At 44.9% G+C, this 22007-nt stretch overlaps 1 protein-coding gene across 1 annotated transcript in view; it reads left to right on the top strand.

Moving 5' to 3' along the window:
• LOC142312564 (rap1 GTPase-activating protein 1-like) overlaps positions 1-22007 on the top strand; it is a 79288-nt gene that overhangs the window by 4715 nt on the left and 52566 nt on the right. The window contains exons 4-9 of the mRNA XM_075351556.1: positions 6388-6435; positions 11361-11396; positions 11478-11660; positions 14352-14449; positions 15334-15412; positions 21697-21750. Coding sequence (XP_075207671.1) covers positions 6388-6435; positions 11361-11396; positions 11478-11660; positions 14352-14449; positions 15334-15412; positions 21697-21750 — 498 coding nt within the window. The remainder of the gene's footprint in view (positions 1-6387; positions 6436-11360; positions 11397-11477; positions 11661-14351; positions 14450-15333; positions 15413-21696; positions 21751-22007) is intronic.

Here is a 22007-nt window from a genome sequence, read left to right as displayed (position 1 = left end):
CCAATACGTAGGGAGTGGGGCCCGAACAGCTCTATGCCAATGGGCCACAAGAACTATTCAAATTTGTGCAAGGAGGCAGGCTCCGGACCACCGGGCAGTACTATAGGGGACGGATACCCGGACAGGTTTCCCTAAGAGGGCAGCAGCACCCAGTGACTTGGTTTACCTTGTTGTCAGAGTCTGCTTTGTGGTCGAATCATCACCAAGACTGCCTGAGTGAGTACGCTGTCCTCCCCTGCTTCCAATCCACACCACGCTCCCCAACGCTACCATCCTGAGTCCCGGGGTGTCCCCTACCTGTGGAGGGAAACGTCAACTGGCTGACCCCACTCCATCTTCCCTGGGTACTCCTATCGGCAGCGGTGGTACTCCCCTTACCGCGAACCATGGGTGGCATCACAAAATCTTATCCCCTGTAAATAGCCCCCTTTTTATATTCGAGTTGCCACGAGCTCCAGGGTCCGCAGACCCTCGAGCCACAGCGGTGACCCCGGATCCGTGTGGTTCGACCGCTGGAGGGGCGGCACACAAATGACAGAATAGGATCAGTCAACAGCAGCATGCTGATGGTCTCCATGAATTTTTAGTTTTCGTATACTGTAAATATTCTACATTTTCAAGCTGCTGTTAGTGTGAGCAGCAAAATACACTCCATGTACTCTATGCCATTAGATCTATAAATTAATAAGATTTGTTTTACAAGTGATTGGGAAATCAATACAGCGCACACACTCTGTGGTGTACTGAAAGTTTCTGCTTTATTACATCATGTGACCAGTTTATATAGTATCACAAACAAAGAAATAGCTATGCACCCATAAGGGCCGCGGGTGTGTCTAGAAATGTGATACTTCTCTGCCCATCAGTGTTAGCTGAGCCCTATGACATCATTCAGTTATAAGACAAGATGGAAACTATAGGAACAAAAGAGACTGTATTTCTCACATTAGTTAGAGGTGGAGGTCATTCTTTGTAATCACACACTAAAAAAGCATTATTTTTTTTTTCCCCTCTGAAAATCTACTATGTGTCGGCCCTTAATTGCTTCCAGCTCGATGGGACACCAATGTTCTCGCCACAGGAAATTCAATGAAATGTCATTAACTAATTAAAGAAAATAAACACAATTATTGAGCGTATATAGGACCTATAGAACGGACATTAATTATGAATGTGATGGGAGCTCAGGAGTATCTGACCCAGTTTAGATCTATGAAGTCACATTCTCCATACGATATTATTACAATCGTCCCTTTATCCTTAGAAGGAGGTTGACTAAGTTTCAGTTTGCAAACTTTTTGACTTTTACACTCTACAGTATTTTCTCATTTCTATCTTCAAAAACTTCTCTAACTTTTTTAGATTTAGGAGTTTTGTATGAAGTCAGAGGTGGATTCAACCAAAAGAAAGGGGTTGTCTCAGGATCTTATCAATCATCAGGAGCACACCGATTCCCTGCCTGCTGGCTTCCTGCTTGCCAGGGAGCGATGCGCTCCTGATGATTGACAGTTCAGACCAGTGACATTGAAGGAAGTCATGGACACCAATCCGTACAGTCGCCGTGCTCCTTCGCCAAGGAGACTCCATGTACAGATATGTTTTGTTGGGGTGCATGACACGTACTGGTTTCTTCAAGGCAGTGTCCATCACCCCGCTGCCGCTCCGTGTCGTAGATGAAGTAGTAACACCATTAATTACTTGGCAACCAAACATATTCAGTTTCTGTTGTTGAGGGAGGGTATCCAGGGCACTGATCCACACCAAATACCATGGAAGATTAAGTCCTTCAATATCGGCTGAAAAAAAACACTCTGCGGTGCCGCTGATGTGATCAAGATTAAAACATTAAGCAGCAGGAGAAAAAACATCAGGCACTCACCCTGGGTTGCTTGTGCAGGTTTATGATTTATTCAATCATTCGGGCTTACATGTGCATGAGGGCTGGTGGGGAGGGAGAGGACGCAAGACACGTCCAGGACGACGGCCGTTTCGCACTCATCTGGTGTGGTCTGAGACCAGCTGAAGCACCAGACGGGTGCGAAACGGCCGTCGTCCTGGACGTGTCTAGCGTCCTCTCCCTCCCCACCAGCCCTCATGCACATGTAAGCCCGAATGATTGAATAAATCCTAAACCTGCACAAGCAACCCAGGGTGAGTGCCTGATGTTTTTTCTCCTGCTGCTTAATATTCAGTTTATGCTATACACTATGACAGACGTGCAATAACTGTAGAAAATGTCTGCCATCTCCTTTCACATGGGTGCTGGGGCAGGGTGGCGGCCATTGCTATGGTGCTTTTGTGTCAGTGGGGCTGTGAGGCCTTTAGTCATGGGGGCTCAGCCTTGTAGGATGGTGTTGTGAGGCACCAGGTCACATGCCCTGCTGGTTCACTGTTGCTACAGTGGTGGTTGGTGTGTAGCGCTGCACCTTTAAGGCTTAAAATAAGTTAGGGACCCACAATTCTGATTCTACTGTTTCTGTGGTACTCTTTCTCGAGCTGTCCCCCGCTATTTTGGAACTCGTCCTCAAGCTGCCTGGTTTGCTTCTCCATTCCCCCTTTTCCCTACACCTTCATCCACTTCTGGGCCCAATGACTACTCGCACTACTTCCCTGAGCCCGCCGGGGTGAGCTTTAGGCTCTGGACCTGACGAGGTTAACTCAGAGTTCCCTGACTGGCCCTGACATCGTAGCTATGTCTTCTCTAAAGGGGGTGTTACACGCAGCGATATCGCAAGCGATATAGCTAGCGAGCGTAACCGCCCCCGTCGGTTGTGCGTCACGGGCAAATCGCTGCCCATGGTGCACAAGATCACTAGGCCCCGTCACACGGACTTACCTGGCTAGCAACGTCGCTGTGTCCGGCGACTGCCTCCTTTCTAAGGGGGCGGTTCGTGCGGCGTCACAGCGGCGTCACTAAGCGTCCGCCCAATAGAAGCGGAGGGGTGGAGATGAGCGAACGTAACATCCCGCCCACCTCCTTCCTTCTGCATTGCCGGTGGCCGTAGGTAAGCTGTAGTTCATCGTTCCCGAGGTGTCACACGTAGCGATGTGTGCTGCCTCGGGAACGACGAACAACCTGCAACCTCTACAATCAACGATTTTATGAAAATGAACGACGTGTCAACGATGGACGATTTGGTGAGTATTTTCCATCGTTAACGGTCGTTCGTGCGTGTCACACGCAACAACGTCGCTAACGATGACGGATGTGCGTCACAGAATCCGTGACCCCGGCGATATATCATTAGATACGTCATTGCGTGTAACAGGGCCTTTACTCGAACCCTATTCAGAACTGGCACACCAAGAGACCCGCACCACTAGCCAATGCACTTGCCATCTGTCACTCCTCCTCTACCTGAACTTAACCCTGTCTTATCCCTAATCTACTCCAGCCTTGTTTATACAAACACTTTGCCATTTTACCGATTTATGATGATTTCAACATCCTAGTGTACCTGAACCGTCTGGTATCTTAATTCCCATAGGTTGCAGTCCCTCAGAAGTAGTCTCAATTTTACTAAATTCTAAAGCAAATTGCATGTTAATGACCGAGCTAAAGAATCTTATGGGTCACAATATGCTGCTAAACAGGAGTCGTATTTTGGTGTCTGACCCTGAGTGGAGGAACTGGGCACGTATCGGCACAGAAGAGCCAGCATGATCATTTGAGATCTCTGATCGACCAACTCGTGCCAAAATGTCCAAAGTGCTTCATATTTACCAAGATTATTCCAGGGATGGTTAAGACCAACCTGAGTCTCACCCAGGAAATCCCCATATTTTCCATAATTGAAGCCAAACAATATAGACAGTCTTGCCAAATTTAGGATTATTAATAAGACAAAATCAATAGTTATTCCACAAAGATTCACAAAGAGTGAGGTGTATTGGCTGCAACCTCACCCCCTATCCCAGACTGCACATCCTCTGTAACCTCATCACCTATCCTGGGCTATACATCTTCTGTAACCTCACCGTCTGTCCACACTGCTCATCCTCTGTAACCTCACCGCCTGTCCTGGACTGGACATCTTCAGCAACCTCACCGCCTGTCCTGGACTGGACATCTTCAGCAACCTCACCACCTGTCCTGGACATCTTCAGCAACCTCACCACCTGTCCTGGACTGGACATCTTCAGCAACCTCACCACCTGTCCTGGACTGGACATCTTCAGCAACCTCACCACCTATCCCAGACTGCACATCCTCTGTAACCTCATCACCTATCCTGGGCTATACATCTTCTGTAACCTCACCGTCTGTCCACACTGCTCATCCTCTGTAACCTCACCGCCTGTCCTGGACTGGACATCTTCAGCAACCTCACCACCTGTCCTGGACTGGACATCTTCAGCAACCTCACCACCTGTCCTGGACTGGACATCTTCAGCAACCTCACCGCCTGTCCTGGACTGGACATCTTCAGCAACCTCACTGCCTGTCCTGGACTGGACATCTTCAGCAACCTCACCGCCTGTCCTGGACTGGACATTTTCAGCAACCTCACCGCCTTTCCTGTCCTGGACATCTTCAGCAACCTCACCGCCTGTCCTGGACTGGACATCTTCAGCAACCTCACCGCCTGTCCTGTCCTGGACATCTTCAGCAACCTCACCGCCTGTCCTGTCCTGGACATCTTCAGCAACCTCACCGCCTGTCCTGTCCTGGACATCCTCTGCAACCTCACCGCCTGTCCTGGACATCCTCTGCAACCTCACCGCCTGTTCCGAACTGCAGATCCTCTGCAACCTCACCGATTATCCCGGGCTATACACTGCAGTTCAAAAGTTTGGTGTCACCCAGACAATTTTGTCCTTTCCATGAAAAATCCTACTTTTATTTACAAATGAGTTGCATAATGAATAGAGAATATCGTCCAGACAGTGACGAGGTCAGAAATAATGATTTTTACTTGAAATAATAATTTTCTCTTCACACTTTGCTTTCGGCACAGGATGCTCCTTTGCAGCAATTCCAGCTTTGCAGACCTTTGGCATGCTAGATGTTAATTTGCTGCGGTAATCTGGAGATATTTCGCCCCATGCTTCCCCCCCCCCCAAGTTGGATTGGCTTGATGGGCACTTTTTGGTACCATACGGTCACGCTGCTCCCACAACAGCTCTATAGGGTTGAGATCTGGTGCCTGGGCCCCTCCATTACAGATAGATACCAGCTGCCGGCTTCTTCCCTAAATAGTTCATGCATAATTTGGAGGTGGCTTTGGGTCATTGTCCTGCTGTAGAATGAAATTGGCTCCAATCAAGCACTGTCCACAGGGTATGGCATGGCATTGCAAAATGGAGTGATAGCCTTCCTTATTCAAAATCCCTTTTATCTTGTACAAATCTCCCACTTTACCAGCACCAAAGCAACCCCAGACCATCACATTACCTCCACCATGCTTGACAGATGGCGTCAGGCACTCTTCCAGCATCTTTTCAGTAGTTCTGCGTCTCACAAATGTTCTTCTGTGTGATCCAAACACCTCAAACTTCGATTCTTCTGTCCATAACACTTTCTTCCAATCTTCCTCTGTCCATTGTCTGTGTTCTTTTGCCCATATTAATTTTTTCCTTTTATTAGCCAGTCTCAGATATGGCTTTTTCTTTGCCACTCTGCCCTGAAGGCCGGCATCCCGGAGTCGCCTCTTCACTGTAGGCGGTGACACTGGTGTTTTGCGGGTACTATGTAATGAAGCTGCCAGTTGAGGACCTGCGAGGCGTGGATTTCTCACACTAGAGACAGTAATGTACTTGTCTTGTTGCTCAGTTGTGCAGCGCGGCCTCCCACTTCCCTTTCTACTCTGGTTACAGCCTGTTTGTGCTCTCCTCTGAAGGGAGTAGTACACACCGTTGTAGGAAATCTTCGGTTTCTTGGCAATTTACTTGCACAAGGGTTTTCAAGGGATTTTCAAATATCCATTAGCCTTCTAACACAGTTAGCAAATACAATGTACCATTACAGCACTGGAGCGGTGGTTGTTGGAAATGGGCCTCTATAGACCTATGTAAATATTGCATTAAAAACCCGTCGTTTGCAGCTAGAATAGTCATTTGCCACATTAACAATGTATAGAGTGGATTTCTGTTTAATTGAATGTTAGCTTCATTGAAAATAATGTGCTTTCCTTTCAAAAATAAGGAAATATCTAAGTGACCCCAAACTTTTATACTGTAGTGTACATCCTCTGTCCGGGACTGCACATCCTCTGTGACCTCGCTACCTGTTCCGGACAGGTGGTTTATTATTGACCATCTTAAGCATAAGAAAGACAGAGCTGTGCTACGATACATTTTTGTAACCTTTTCCTTTTCATATGTAAGTTTTTATCTATTGATTCTCTTCATATACAATTTTTTATATATTCTCTTTGATTTTTTCAGTGCAGCCGCCTGGAGGATCAGCGCTGCGTCCTCCCCTCGCCTCTAAAGGTCAGTCTTCCTTCCTCATGGTAGAACATCACATGACATTTCCATGTTTTATTTCCAAGTATCTTTTTTCCCGATAAACAAAATATGCTCATACGGCCATTTAATGGTTGAGTTGGAAGGGAGAACCAATTTGGTGACATAAAGTTGTCCGATACTATCTAAGGATCTACTGCCCTCCAATGCAATTCTTAAAGAGATATAATTTTGTCCAGCATGGAAAGTTAAGAAACTTCGAAAATCACTTTACTATTTGTTTTGCATGTAAGTGAACACCATATTTAAGTCTATTTTCCGGTCTTTAGCTGCATTGATCTAATAATGTACTCATTTGGAGTACAGATGATGGCAGTGATGGGTCAGCAGAACCTGTGACTTACTAATACTAGGGATAAGCTGTTGCAAGAGATTTAGATAAACACTAGTGATGAGCGAGTACCAAAAAGCTCGGGTGCTCGAGGCTCGGGCCGAGCATCCCAAGATACTCGTGTACTCGGCCCGAGCACCGAGCCCAATGTTATCCTATGGGAGACCCGAGTATTTTTCTGAAATGACCCCCGGCAGCATGTAGAAACCCTAAAAATGGCACAAAAGTCTCAGAAGAGTGCTCAAATGACATGGCAACAGCATGGGGAAGACCCCTTGAAGCATTTATCACTCAAAAGTCACAGCTGTGAACAATTTTGTCCGAGTTTTACGCCATTTTTACCGACTCACCAGAAAACCTTCCAAAATGACACCAAAATGAATTTTTATGGCGGAAATGTTAAGGGCACATACCCAATAGTGAGATAGAGCTGGTGTATGTTACTTTTTGAGATTAATACATGAAAGATTTTACGTAAAACATTGTGTGGCACTCCGATGTCCAAAACGCACGTTTTGTGCTTTTTACTAGCGATGTCGGTCATTTTTTTTTTCATTCTATCTCCCGTCGGTCGGTCTCGCTCTGTCCTGTCTGTCCCCCTCTCACAGTCTGTCAGTCAGTCTCCCCCCTCTCTCTTACTTACCGTTCCCCGATCACTGCCGCGGCGCTGCACGGCTGTTCACTAAACTCCGGCGGCTTTTCCTCTTTTGAAAAAGCCGGCCGCTCATTAAACAATCTCGTATTCCCTGCTTTCCTGCTTTTCGGCGCCTATGATTGGTTGCAGTGAGACACGCCCCCACGCTGAGTGACAGCTGTCTCACTGCACCCAAACACAGCAGCCGGTGGGTGTGTGTATACTGTGCAGTGAAATAAATAATTAAATAATTAAAAAAACGGCGTGCGGTCCCCCCAATTTTAATACCAGCCAGATAAAGCCATACGGCTGAAGGCTGGTATTCTCAGGATGGGGAGCTCCACGTTATGGGGAGCCCCCCACCCTAACAATATCAGTCAGCAGCCGCCCAGAATTGCCGCATACATTATATGCGACAGTTCTGGGGCTGTACCCGGCTCTTCCCGATTTACCCTAGTGCATACTGTGTAACAAGCATACTCGCTCATCACTAATAAACACGACACTCAGAGGAGGAGACAAGGGCTGAACCATCACTGATATCATCTGTACTCCAATGGAGTAAATTTGTCATGTTTGTCTTTCTGCATTATGAGACTATTGACAGATTCAGACCTAGAGAGTCATTTCTATGTAAGGCTCTCAATATTAAATGTATTTCCTTTCTTTTGGCAGTCTTAGGGTTAATGTCAGTTTTACTTGCCAGCAGCGTTCTCATTACCTTTTCAGATGTTTCTGGTTTGGGACCACTCCCAGTCCCTATATCTACTATCTACTACCTGTAGACAGTACTGGTTATACTGAATCCTCAGTGTGAGACTTGGCCTGGAGGTGGAAGGAGCTGTTGGAACCCTTTCTGTCTGTGGTATCGGATGCAGTCCTGATGCCTTACTGCAGCCAAGAAGTTGGTGTTTATCCTTTGTTGAGTCCCCTGTTTGTCTTCCTTCCCTGGTGTGTTGTTTTAGTGCAGAGGTAGAACTAGTGATCCTTACCTGCCCACTCATTAGCCAGGACTATTTTAGGGTCTCTTTAGATACCTGCTCAGAGACCGTTGAGGAACCTGTATAGAGACTGGCTAGGAGTGCAGGGTACAGTTGCAGGTAAGTAGAGGTGTCCATCTCCCCTCTCACTGGCACTATGGCCCACCGTTATTAAAGTGCCCCTGATGTACCCCTTGATTGTCCTAGTGAAACCTCTGTTTGTTGTGCTTTTTGCATTGCACCGAACCTTCCCCAAGTCCAGGAGTGACAACGTTGTGATATCAATGCAGCTGGCGGCAGGGAAACAGACCGGGGGAAAGCAGGGATTTTGGAAACCAATTTCATGCCATTTTATCATAAGAATGAAGTCAAGTCCTCAAGTAAAGTGATTTGCAAAATTTTATAACTTTCCATGCTGGACAAGATCATTGAAAAAAGTTATAGCAAAGTTTGATAAAGGCTACCTGATCGAATTCTCCACAAATCACCACTGATGGCCAACTTTGAATAGTCCAATAGGGTTTTATGCTTGAAAGTCCAACTCCTAATACCCTTGTTCATCAGAAGGGTAAAAAGGTCATGGCACATAAGGACCAGCACCTAACTGATGGAGATGGGCGAATAGTAACTATTCGTGTTCGGATAATGTTTACCAAATACTGAGAACTATTTCAGTATTCGGCACGGCAAAAAAATGCTCGGGTTCCCAATTGACTTGCATTAGGTTCGTTATTCGTGATGAATACTGGAATAATACTCTGGGATTCGTTACGAAAAATCCGAACATAAATAGTTACTATTCACCCTTCACTACTAACTGATCAATATTCGATAGATACAAGTCTGTCTGTTGGGTTCCCTCGGATCACCAGAAGGGTTGTGCACCGTCGCCCACCCCATCAGTTTTGCTGCCGGTTGTGGTTGCACTTGGCACATACAGCTGTGTTCTGAAACATACAAAAGAACTGATCCACAGCAGTATTCGGTACAAAAATGAAGAACATACATTGCTCCGGTAATTCTCGTCTTCCGGAAGTTGGATCCCCACCAGTCAATCGTTGGTGACCTCTCGTGGAATAGTCGTCCGAAAGGTTAAGCCAGAATCCAGCAAAAAAGTTGTGCCATGACCTAAAGTTGTGTGATGGTCGAAGAAAGATGACCCTTAGGGGCACTTTGCACACTGCGACATCGCAGGTGCGATGTCGGTGGGGTCAAATTGAAAATGACGCACTTCCGGCATCGCATGCGACATCGCAGTGTGTAAAGGCTGGATGATACGATTAACGAGCGCAAAAGCGTCGTAATCGTATCATCGGTGCAGCGTCGGCGTAATCCATGATTACGCTGACGCGACGGTCCGATGTTGTTCCTCGCTCCTGCGGCAGCACACATCGCTGTGTGTGAAGTCGCAGGAGCGAGGAACGTCTCCTACCGGCCTCACTGCGGCTTCCGTAGGATATGCGGAAGGAAGGAGGTGGGCAGGATGTTTACATCCTGCTCATCTCCGCCCCTCCGCTCTGATTGGCCGCCTGCCGTGTGACGTCGCAGTGACGCCGCACGACCCGCCCCCTTAACAAGGAGGCGGGTCGCCGGCCACAGGGACGTCGCACGGCAGGTGAGTGTGTGTGTGAAGCTGGCATAGCGATAACTTTCGCTACGCCAGCTATCACCACATATCGCTGCTGCGACGGGGGCGGGCACTATCGCACTCGGCATCGCAGCATCGGCCTGCGATGTCGTAGTGTGCAAAGCCCGCCTTACTGGATCTGGATCCACAACAATCACACATCAAGAACCACCAGTGGATATAAAAAGTCTACACACCCCTGTTAAAATGCCTGTTATTTGTCATGTAAAAATATCCTACCAAGAAGAATAATTTCAGGACTTCTTCCACCTTTAGTGTCACCCATAATCTGTATGAATCCATTGTGAAACAAACTGAAATAATTTTGAGGGGGAAAATAGTATGGTTGCATAAGTGTGAACGTCCTCTTATAATTCGGGATGTGTTTTAGTTCATAATTAGGCAAAACACATATACACTCATGTAACCTAGCAGTCAGTGCTCATTTACAGGGATTCTGATTAACCGCATAGAAAATGTTGCATTTCTAGGAGGAATTTTCTTGGTTGCATTTCACAACAGAAGCCATGGTCTGTAAACAGCTGGCAACACAGCAAAGGGATCTCATTGTGAAAAATTATCAGTCAGGAGAAGAGGGCAAAAACATTTCAAAAGCATTGGATAAACCATGGACAGTGTGAAGACGTCCTTAAGAAGGAACTTAATTTGGCACAACAGTAACACATTAAATAGAACTGGACGTCCCTGAAAAATTGATGAAAAGACAGAAAAGAAATGATCTAAGGGGTTGCAAAGAGGCCAACAGCAAAGTTAAAGAAGTAGACATTTCTGGAAAGTACTCATGTATTCTTTATATGTCTGACTTGTAGAGTAGGGTGGCAAGACAGAATCCTTTTCTTACAAAGAAGATACCCAAGTCCGATTTGCCTATATGCTTTGCCAAAACCAAGTCTGCTAAAAGCATAGTGGAAAACATGTACTGATTTGATGAGACCAAAGTTGAACTCTTTGGCCCTAATTCCAAAAGGTAAGTTTGATGCAAAGTCAACGTCACCAGAAGAACAGCATACTTACAGTGAAGCATGGTGGAGATAGCATTGTGCTATGGGCTGTTTTTCAGCGGCTGGAACTGAGACTTTAGTCAATGCAGAGGGAATTATGAACAGTTCCAAATATCAGTCAATTTTGCATTAAAACCTTCCAGTCTCTGCTAAAAAGCTAAAGATGAAGAGGAATTTCACAATAGGTGAAAGGTTGGGATTGAGGCACAATAGCCTTATATGTTGGGTCATGGTCATTCTTTCTCAATACATGTATATAATAGTAACCCTTGATTGACCTGATATATTTTATCTCTAGAGGAGAAATGAGAAAACACATCCTGGAATTCAAGAAGTAAGTTCTCCAACTTTATTCGAGATTTCCAGTTCTTCTGATTATTTTTCCTTACTAAACTTTGACCGATGTTTCTCATAGGCGTTAAGAAGAGGCCACCCATTGCCACTTTTAGTTGTGCCCCCTCAAGGTGGGTACTGGATAGAAGGCACTATCCACTCTCTGCCCTCCCCTGAATCCGATCTTCCAGCTCCGTATGACAGATTGCGCATCCTTCAATCCGACCCTACAGCGCGTTTCTACAGGAAGCACTTCCTGGGAAAGGTATGATAATCCTAATATGATTTAGCATGGGTAAAATGGGATTGTTGAGAGTCCACCTAGTTGGATCGGAATGAAGGTGTAATGCTTGCCGGGCAAGCCACTGGACCGAATGTACCGATCACTGGCCTGGAGGAGCAAACTTGATCAGCTGCCAAGTCTTCATTAAAGCCAGAGAAGGTGGTGATAGGCAGACACTCTGGTAGGTAGCCGACACAGGGCAGCCCTAGGGGATCAACGGTACCTCGACAGCTGGCGCCACGGACACAGTCTCTGGTTGTTGAAGCAGCAGCAGCGAATAACGTGGGAGGTAGCCGGCATGGATCCTTGCAGCAGCGGATATCATAGGAGGCGGCTGGCGTTGATAGTTACAGCAGTGGCAGCGGATATTGTAGAAGGCGGCCGGCATGGATAGTTGCAGCAGCAGCAGACTTGTCATGCACTGGAAGACAGATAGGAATCAACAGCAGCACATTGCTTAATAACAGCAGCAGTACAAAGGGACCTGACAACTAGCAACATATAGAACTCATTGCCCAGGAACCTCCCTAAAGGGGAAGGTGCCTTAAATACCTGATACTTCTCAGCCATACTGAGAGGCACTTCCGGGTCAGGGGGTACTGGCCCTTTAAGAAAAGAAATATGCCCATGTGCGCAACCTACGAACACTCCCAGGAGGCCTGTATGGCATGTGCAGGGCTCGGTAGACAGCAGTAGGAACCAGGGATGGCGCAGTCACCGCTTGGCGACCAGGAAGTTTGGGGGACAGGACAGCATGGGGATGCTGTAAGGGCATTACAGTAGGGATCCAGATCCCAGCCTCATCATGGCACCTTGTATGGTTGGCTCCATTCACAAAAATAATTGTGAGAAGAAAGGTGTTTTCTTGGGGGAAAAAATGGGTCTCTTGTATCTGTTGGATATGTTGGAACCCCCCATCAATTGTGACTCTTCTGATTGGACCACTTTTGAAGAGTTTTAAGAAGAAGAGCTATCATTGTTACATTTTAGAAATGTTGCCATCCTATATGGAGGTCATTTCTGATCAAACAATGGTTACCAATAGAGAAGAGAGAAGAATTTTTAAAAATTTAATTCGCCAATTTTGCCAAAATTTTCCCAAAAATTCGATTCACTTTGAATCAATCGTACTATAAAGCCTCCAATTGACGTGAAAACACGTGTGTAACCCTCTGAGGACTGTATCCAACTGTATTTTAAGCTTTTTTGTGCAATCACAGCTTTAGTAATGTGAGACTGACTTCAACGTATTTGGTTATGAGTAGACAGATAGTAACTGTTCCTCGCTCCTGAGCTGTCATACGTTGTCTGTACAGTTTTATCAGTGATTTATGGTTTTCTTTTCTCAATGGCTGGGCTGTGACATCCTCTCATTATCCAGTTTCACCACACAATGGCTGCTGCATTCCCTGCCTCAGCTTTTATACTTGCTACGATAGTACTTCATGATTGGCTGTACTATACCATGTGGTAGCTGAAAGTTATTTTAGGATAGCCATGCCCAATGTCAGGTTCTCTGGCCCATACGATCTTCTGCATTATATGAAATTTCTTGCAAATCGAGTTTCCAAATTTCAATTCACCGGGTTCAGTAAATTTCTAAAACTTTTACATGAATTCAATTTCAATTGAATCATTTCACTTCTCTTTAGTCATCACCCAATTTTCTTAAATTCCTAGATTAATACCTGCCCCTTAATGGTGTTGAGATTACATCAGCGCTTAGTTTCACTCGAGATTCTGGCATAGCCGGGATATGCGGACAATGTCTTTGCTGCTTTATATTTTTTTTCCCATAATTCCAAAAATGTATAGACTTGGAAATAAAACATTACAAGCCAGACGGACGACTCAAGGACATATACTTTCTATGGTCCACGGATGACTCAAGGACATATACTTTCTATGGACGCCCAAAGGACCAATAAGTATAATCGAGGCTGTCTGAATTTTCAGGTCACTATCATGACCGTAGCTGGATGCTGATGGGGTTAAGTCTGGTGGGAGGGGTCTGCTCGGTTGGGCCTCATTCCGAGGCTCACACCGCTTTATTATGGTGTGGACTCCTTCGGAACGGCGCCAGTAATAGTCCTGCTCTGCAGCGTGCGCAACTGTTCTTGTGAGTTAGCCCTGATCCATCCTGATACCCATCTTCCCTGTCCCTGACCTCCGTTCCCTTGTAGTGTTTGTCCGCCCTGTCTACCTGACCCCGGTCCCGTTCTGTGTGCCAGTCCCCTCCCTCTCCTTTGTACTTACTTGTTCTCCTCGCCTCTGACCTCGGTAACGTTTCCTGAGCTCGGCTCTGCTTCCCCTGTTTGACTTTTGACGTGACTTCTCGGCTCCTGACCCTTTTGCTTCCACCTGTTTATGGCTTTGCTCACTCCCCCCTGTATTGACGTGACATCCCGGTTTAGACTTAGGCTTGCTGACTACACTTTCTGGTGCTTGCGCCCTCTTGTGGGCTTTTGTCTCACAGCACTTTGGAGTTCCATCTCCATTCAGCCTCTGCGCCCCCTGGTGGAAGCCTGACAGTCACGCTCTTAAGCCTTGCACTGACCATATTGTTATTGGCGTTTTCGGGATCCTTTCTCTAACAAGCTCTTTACAAAATATAAAGCAAAAACATTTAAAAAGCCAAAAAACGAATATATTTTTCTTTGACCCCATTACTAGGAGCACCACAACTTCTGTGCCCAGGATCCACGGCTCGGAGCCGTTGTCTTGTCTGCAAAGCTGGAGCAGAAAACCGAGAGGCTACGACTTATATTGAGGTGAGCTCAGGGCTCAGGTTCTGTTCACACAGTGCTAGCTTTCCATTCCTGCCATCGGTGAAGGAATCTACGCCGGCCTCCGACTTATAAGTCAAGACTTGATTGGGTGAGCGGGCAGAGACTAGGGTGAAGGGTGATAGGACACCTCCTGCACTAAACTGCAGCTTTACCTTGAGCTCCCTAGTGTTCCCCATACAGGTTATTTCACCCCGTTGCCGAACAGGATACCTTGGCCCTTGCTTTCCCTAAACTCACCCTTACTAGTGAGTAGGCCAGCAAGAGCGCTAGTCTCACCGCTGCACTAATAAACACAAAGGGAAGGAAAGACAGACAGGAGGAAAAAGGATAACAACAACAAGTTCACAGCTGCAGCAAGACTTCAAGGGTGGAGACGGCTAGACACCAGTAAGTTCTCCAACAGCTCCTTCCACCCAGGCGGCTGAACAGAATGAGATTCTATCACCAGCATTAGCTGATGGGTCATGTGACTATTTGAAGGAGGTGAGCGTGGTCACAGGGCAGCTGCAACTGAACAGAACTACAAAAGAACTGCTAGAAGCAAAACTGACATTAACCCCTAATGCACCGAAAGAAAGGAAACAAACGTAGAATATGAAGTTTCACATGGCAAAATGAGACTCAGGTCCCAAAACCTGTCACAAGTCTCCTATACTGTGAAACTATCGTGACATTTACATATGCATCAGTGACCATGACGTGGCCCCTGTGGACAAATTTAGAAAAATAAAGTAACAAAAGTTGTCTAGAAATTCTTGGCTGCCCATCGGTCCCCAGAGAATGTGTGTAGATTACCAACATATGTATTAGACTGCTCTATGGTGGCTTTTATATAGAATCTCTCTTTTTTTTTTTCTTTTTTGAAGAACGAAATCTGGCACCAAACATCAGTTGGTGAACGTCTCCAGCTTCAGCCGTTTCCCAACTGCGGGACAGATGGCGCAGGTACGGGGGTTTACAACAGTATTATTATTATTTTTCATGACGTTAGTGTAAATATTTCTCAAATTCATGGAAATATAATAAATAAGGGTACTTTCACACTTTCGTTGAACGGTATCCGTTGCATTGCGTTGTGTAACGGATGCAACGGATGTGTTGCATATAGTGGCACAACGGATGCTGCAAAACAACGCAATTCGTTTTGATTTTTTTTTTTTTTTTTACAGTTTTACCAGCGGCAGACTATTGTAAACGATCAGCTGATCGCTCCCTGCAGCCGGCCGCCGGGTGATCAGCTAATCGCTCCCAGTAGCCGGCCGCCGGGTGATCAGCTGATCGCTCCCAGTAGCCGGCCGCCGGGTGATCAGCTGATCGCTCCCAGTAGCCGGCCGCCGGGTGATCAGCTGATCGCTCCCAGTAGCTGGCCGCCGGGTGATCAGCTGATCGCTCCCTGCAGCCGGCCGCCGGGTGATCAGCTGAGCGCTGTCACTTGCCGGCGCCCGGGCATGCCGGCGGGCGGGCGCTCAGCTGAGCGCTGTGACTTACCGGCGGCCGGGCATGCCGGTGGCCGGTCGCTCAGCTGAACGTTCGGCCACCGCGAGCCAAAATAAAGTTTGATTTAAGAAAAAAAAAAAAAGAGCATGCGCAGTGAAATCCAGAGGATTCCGCTGCTCAAAATAACGTTACATGCTGCGTTCCTCCCGCTGGGCGGAAGCAACGGAGCGTCGCCCAGCGGAAGCAACGCAGGTCCTTTTGGTACAATCCGTCACCCATACAAGTCTATGGGAAACAGCGGAATCCGTTAACGGATTCCGCTGTTTTCCAAAAGGGCGGATTGTAACGGAAGGAAATAAACGCAAGTGTGAAAGTACCCTTAGACTGCCCTGCAATGTCCAAGTGCTATGTGGCAGTTAAAGGTGAGCCATAATGTGAATTTTACACTACAGCTCAAGCGCATCAGACACTGGCATGGCACACATAGAGCCAACAGGAGTGAGGACCTGCTGTACGTGCACTACCTCCTCGCGTTATGGCACATAAACAGTGTATAGACAATTTATCTGGGTTACAGTCATATGAAAAAGTTTGGGCACCCCTATGAATGTTAACCTTTTTTCTTTATAACAATTTGGGTTTTTGCTATTTCAGTTTCATATATCTAATAACTGATGGACTGAGTAATATTTCTGGATTGAAATGAGGTTTATTGTATGAACAGAAAATGTGAAATCTGCATTTAAACAAAATTTGACCGGTGCAAAAGTATGGGCACCCGTATCAATTTCTTGATTTGAACCCTCCTAACTACTTTTTACTGACTTACTAAAGCACTAAATTGGTTTTGTAACCTCATTGAGCTTTGAACTTCATAGGCAGGTGTATCCAATCATGAGAAAGGGTATTTAAGGTGGCCACTTGCAAGTTGTTCTCCTATTGGAATCTCCTATGAAGAGTGGCATCATGGGCTCCTCAAAACAACTCTCAAATGATCTGAAAACAAAGATTATTCAACATAGTTGTTCAGGGGAAGAATACAAAAAGTTGTCTCAGAGATTTAAACTGTCAGTTTCCACTGTGAGGAACATAGTAAGGAAATGGAAGAACACAGGTATAGTTCTTGTTAAGCCCAGAAGTGGCAGGCCAAGAAAAATATCAGAAAGGCAGAGAAGAAGAATGGTGAGAACAGTCAAGGACAATCCACAGACCACCTCCAAAGACCTGCAGCATCATCTTGCTGCAGATGGTGTCAATGTGCATCGGTCAACAATACAGCGCACGTTGCACAAGGAGAAGCTGTATGGGAGAGTGATGCGAAAGAAGCCGTTTCTGCAAGCACACCACAAACAGAGTCGCCTGAGGTATGCAAAAGCACATTTGGACAAGCCAGTTACATTTTGGAAGAAGGTCCTGTGGACTGATGAAACAAAGATTGAGTTGTTTAGTCATACAAAAAGGTGTTATGCGTGGAGGCAAAAAAACATGGCATTCCAAGAAAAGCACTTGCTACCCACAGTAAAATTTGGTGGAGGTTCCATCATGCTTTGGGGCTGTGTGGCCAATGCTGGCACCGGGAATCTTGTTAAAGTTGAGGGTCGCCTGGATTTAACTCAGTATCAGCAGATTCCTGACAATAATGTGCAAGAATCAGTGATGAAGTTGAAGTTACGCAGGGGATGGATATTTCAGCAAGACAATGATCCAAAACACCGCTCCAAATCTACTCAGGCATTCATGCAGAGGAACAATTACAATGTTCTGGAATGGCCATCCCAGTCCCCAGACCTGAATATCATTGAAAATCTGTGGGATGATGTGAAGCGGCTGTCCATGCTCGACGACCATCAAACTTAACTGAACTGGAATTGTTTTGTAACCAGGAATGGTCAAATCTACCTTCATCCAGGATCCAGGAACTCATTAAAAGCTACAGGAAGCCACTAGAGGCTGAGATTTTTGCAAAAGGAGGATCTACAAAATATTAATGTCACTTTTATGTTGAGGTGCCCATATTTCTGCATCGGTCAAATTTTGATTAAATGCAGATTGCACATTTTCTGTTAGTACAATAAACCTCATTTCAATCCAGAAATATTACTGAGTCCATCAGTTATTAGATATATGAAACTGAAATAGCAAAAACCCAAATTGTTATAAAGAAAAAAGGTTAACATTAATAGGGGTGCCCAAACTTTTTCATATGACTGTATATTAATACCTTTATAGGCAATATCTATTGAAACTGTATACATTTTATAGGTATAACAATGGACATTATGTATGGCATTATGCCTATGGGCACTGTTTTGCAGTATGGATATGCACGCTATATGGCATTATACATCTGGGCACTGTATGGCATTATGCAGGTGGCATTATGTGTATGGACATTATATGGCATTATGCATATGTACACATATGTACACTACATGTACACTATATGGCATTATACGTATGGACACTATATAGCCTTATGCATCTGCGCACTGTATTACTTTATGCGCATTGGCACTATATGGCATTATATGCCTGGTCACTTTATAGCATTATGTTCATGGACACTGTATGGCATTATATGTCTGGGTACTGTATGGCATTATGCATATGGGCACTATATGGCATAATATATTTGCGCACTGTATGATATGTGTATGGGCACTATATTCAGTACTGGAGTGAAGAAGCAGGGTTAATGCCATGCTACCACCAATAAGAAGAAATGTTGATTAATAATAATAAATTCCTTTATTTCATAGGTCAGGTCTACGCGTTTCAGGAATCCAGTCCCCTTCTTCAGGACCAAAAAAATCAACAATATCTATATTGTTGATTTTCTTGGTCCTGAAGAAGGGGACTGGATCCCTGAAACGCGTAGACCTGACCTATGAAATAAAGGAATTTATTATTATTAATCAACATTTCTTCTTATTGGTGGTAGCACGGCATTAACCCTGCTTCTTCACTCCAGCACCGAACATTAACCCACGTGGGGCTGTGGCAGCCGCCATCATCTTTGGTACCTTCATAGGGGTTGTGACTTTGCACAACCCTGCTTGGTGAGTTTTAGCCTGTATACACCACTATTTTGTATCTGGTAAGACCCTATTGCGCTCTTTTGTCCCTAGTTTATGGGCACTATATGGCATAATACATGTAGACACTGTATGGTATTATGCGTATGGGCACTATATGGCGGTATGGGCACTATGTGGCATTATATATCTGCGCACTGTATAGCATTATATGTATAGACACTACAGTATATGGCATGACATGTCTGGAGAATATATAGCATTATGCGTATAGGCATTATATGGCTTAACATGTATGGGCACTTTATAGCATTATGCGTATGGACACTATATGGCATTTTGTGTCTGGGCACTATATGGCAGTATGCATATGGACACTATATTGTTTAAAAACAATGTATGCAGAATATCTCTGAATAATGTGTTTTTCATTGCTCTAATAATTTCAGAACTTTATGCACACTTTATAGTGACGATGCATGGCGGTATGTTGGCGCTGTATAGCATTACATGGTTAGTATACGCAGCATTCATCTGTCACGGGTAGCAATTTCAGGGCGATCTATGGCACATTCTGGGCGCTCAATGGCAATATCTATGTAGGTACAGTAGACACAATTTGCATAGTGCTTGTCACCTTCTGTGCAATGCATTATTTATCTGGGCATTACATACATTATTTATTAGCACTGAATGGCAGAATTATTTGGTAGCTTTATGGCAATATTATTTGGGCTATATTGGATTTTTTTGCCCTTTATGATCATATTATTTAAGCGCTCTATGGCAGTATTAATTAAGCTTCATATGACAGTAGTACTTTGACTTTGTATGGCGCTTTTTTTTTTTTAAGCCATGGTGGTATTATTTCATCAGTCTCTATCAGTATTATCTATACACCAAATGGAGATATTAATGGGATACTTATTTCATGTCCTGGATTCCTATGTGGCGGCATTATTTATTCTGTATGTATGTAGGTATTATTTGTTGTGCATATGATATTCTCACCTGAGCTCAATGGCAATATTTTTGACCTCTTTATGGAGGTATGATCCAGAAAGTGAGGGTGGCCGTATATTGGTTCTGTATGGTGGTATACTGTATATATGGAGATATTATTTGGACAATGTATATTGGTAATTTTTGAATAATTCGTGGCATTTGAACTGTTAATTCTTCAAAAATGAAAAGTTGATAGTTAGGCTTTATACTATTTCTTAAATAAGACCGAAGGCCAAAAATATATTAAAAAAATATATAAAAAATACCCCGCACAGCAACAATGGAAAAATGTCTCAAAGCGGCTAAATTTTGCAAGTGAATAAGGACAATTTTAGTTGGTAAATTTCTTAGACTTGAGAACTGGGGAAAAGGAAATTATTGGTGAAGGCGAGGGACAAACTGGGAAATTGCCAATGACTTCTGCTTCATAAATTACAAGGAGCCTCCGGAATAAATATTACTACTTATATTGTTGTGATATAGCGCCATCTTGTGGCTAAACTATGCATTACATATTTAACAATGAGAAAACTTTAGTTAAAGCCCATGTGTTTCTGATCAGCGTTGGTTTCATATTCTCAGCATGTTCCACCAAACAGCTACTAGAAAATGACTCTTAAAAGTTCATCCCATTTGGAAACATAGTATTTAATTTTAAAATCCAATATGACTACACCAAAAGTGGTGATAACTGCAGAAAACCATGCTTATAGAGGGAGCTTTTTGGATTCTAAACACTGGCAACACTTTACTAATTCATGAGAGAATCTGCTAGCAGATACTTCAGCAGCACTTCCATCACATGGTTTCTTTGACAATATAGCACAGTACACGTGTTTCTTCCAGTGTTAGTCACTGCCACTGTTTATGGTCATTTCCGGCATTATAATAGTTATATAGGATGCTAGTAACTACTTACGGATAGAATAGCTGGAAGGGTAGTCAGGCAAGCCGAGGTCAGGTAACAGGAGGACACGACAGGACACAGGGAGTAAGCAGAAACACAGTCAAGTCACAGGCCAAGGGTCAGAATTCCAGGACAGTGCGTATTAGATTCAGGGAGCAAACATAGACGTGGTCAGGTAACGATCCGAGGTCAGAAGTCAGTAGATAATGACAAGAACAGGCAGCAGGCAGAGACGTGGTCAGGTAATGGTCCGAGGTCAGAAGTCAGGAGGTAATGACAAGAACAAGGAGCAAACAGACGTGGTCAGGTAACGGTCCGAGGTCAGAAGTCAGGAGGTAATGACAAGAACAGGGAGTGGGCAGAGAGGAGTCCAATAACAGTCCGAGGTCAAGAAGCTTACATCAGAATACAAACACAAGCCAAGAGCACAATTGCAGAACCAGAATATATGACTGGCAAGGTTCTGGGAGAGCATGCTCAGTAATGAAGCAGAGCAATTACCAGGAAGGTGGAACACCTGAGCAATCGGCACCTCCTAGAACCTGGATGGAATCCTGCGCTGTCTATCAACCTGCCAGCCAGTGCTCAGAGAAACACAGCAGAGCATCTCCAAATATGCAAGATGCTCTGCACAGAGGTAAAATGTCACTGCCGGCTCTGAGTTCAGAAAGGCACGGCAGAGCATCACGTGTGTGAAAGATGCTCTGCACAGAGGAATCGTGACATCATAACCTTGATGAAATAGAGGTCTACGTCAATGATCTGCAACCAGTCACTCTCAGCTACTGTATAACTACAACTCCCAGCATGAAAACTACAACCAATTTGTTGTTATCTCCCCACAGGTCTTGTGTGAAGAATTGTCTGCGGAGAAGTTCTTTCCTGTCCTGCACATGAAGGTGAGGACATCACTTCTAGGTTTTTCTCTTAAGCCTTATAATTCACTATAATTCACTGATAATGGTGCAGACTGTGGGGAATATCACCACCATCTGTATATAAAACCGCAAAACAGCTCCCCTCAATCTCTGACAGTATATTGTTTATCTCCTTCTGATAAACTGCACTGTATAATATTCAATGGGTTATACACAGTATACAGAACAGGCCTGTATAAAGAAGGCAGTATTATAGTAGTTATATTCTTGTACATAGG

The sequence above is a fragment of the Anomaloglossus baeobatrachus genome, chromosome 5 (genome assembly GCF_048569485.1).
Source record: "Anomaloglossus baeobatrachus isolate aAnoBae1 chromosome 5, aAnoBae1.hap1, whole genome shotgun sequence".
Classification (NCBI taxonomy): domain Eukaryota; kingdom Metazoa; phylum Chordata; class Amphibia; order Anura; family Aromobatidae; genus Anomaloglossus; species Anomaloglossus baeobatrachus.
The sequence above is the reverse complement of the archived record's forward strand: the minus strand, read 5'-3'. Positions and strand labels throughout refer to the sequence as shown.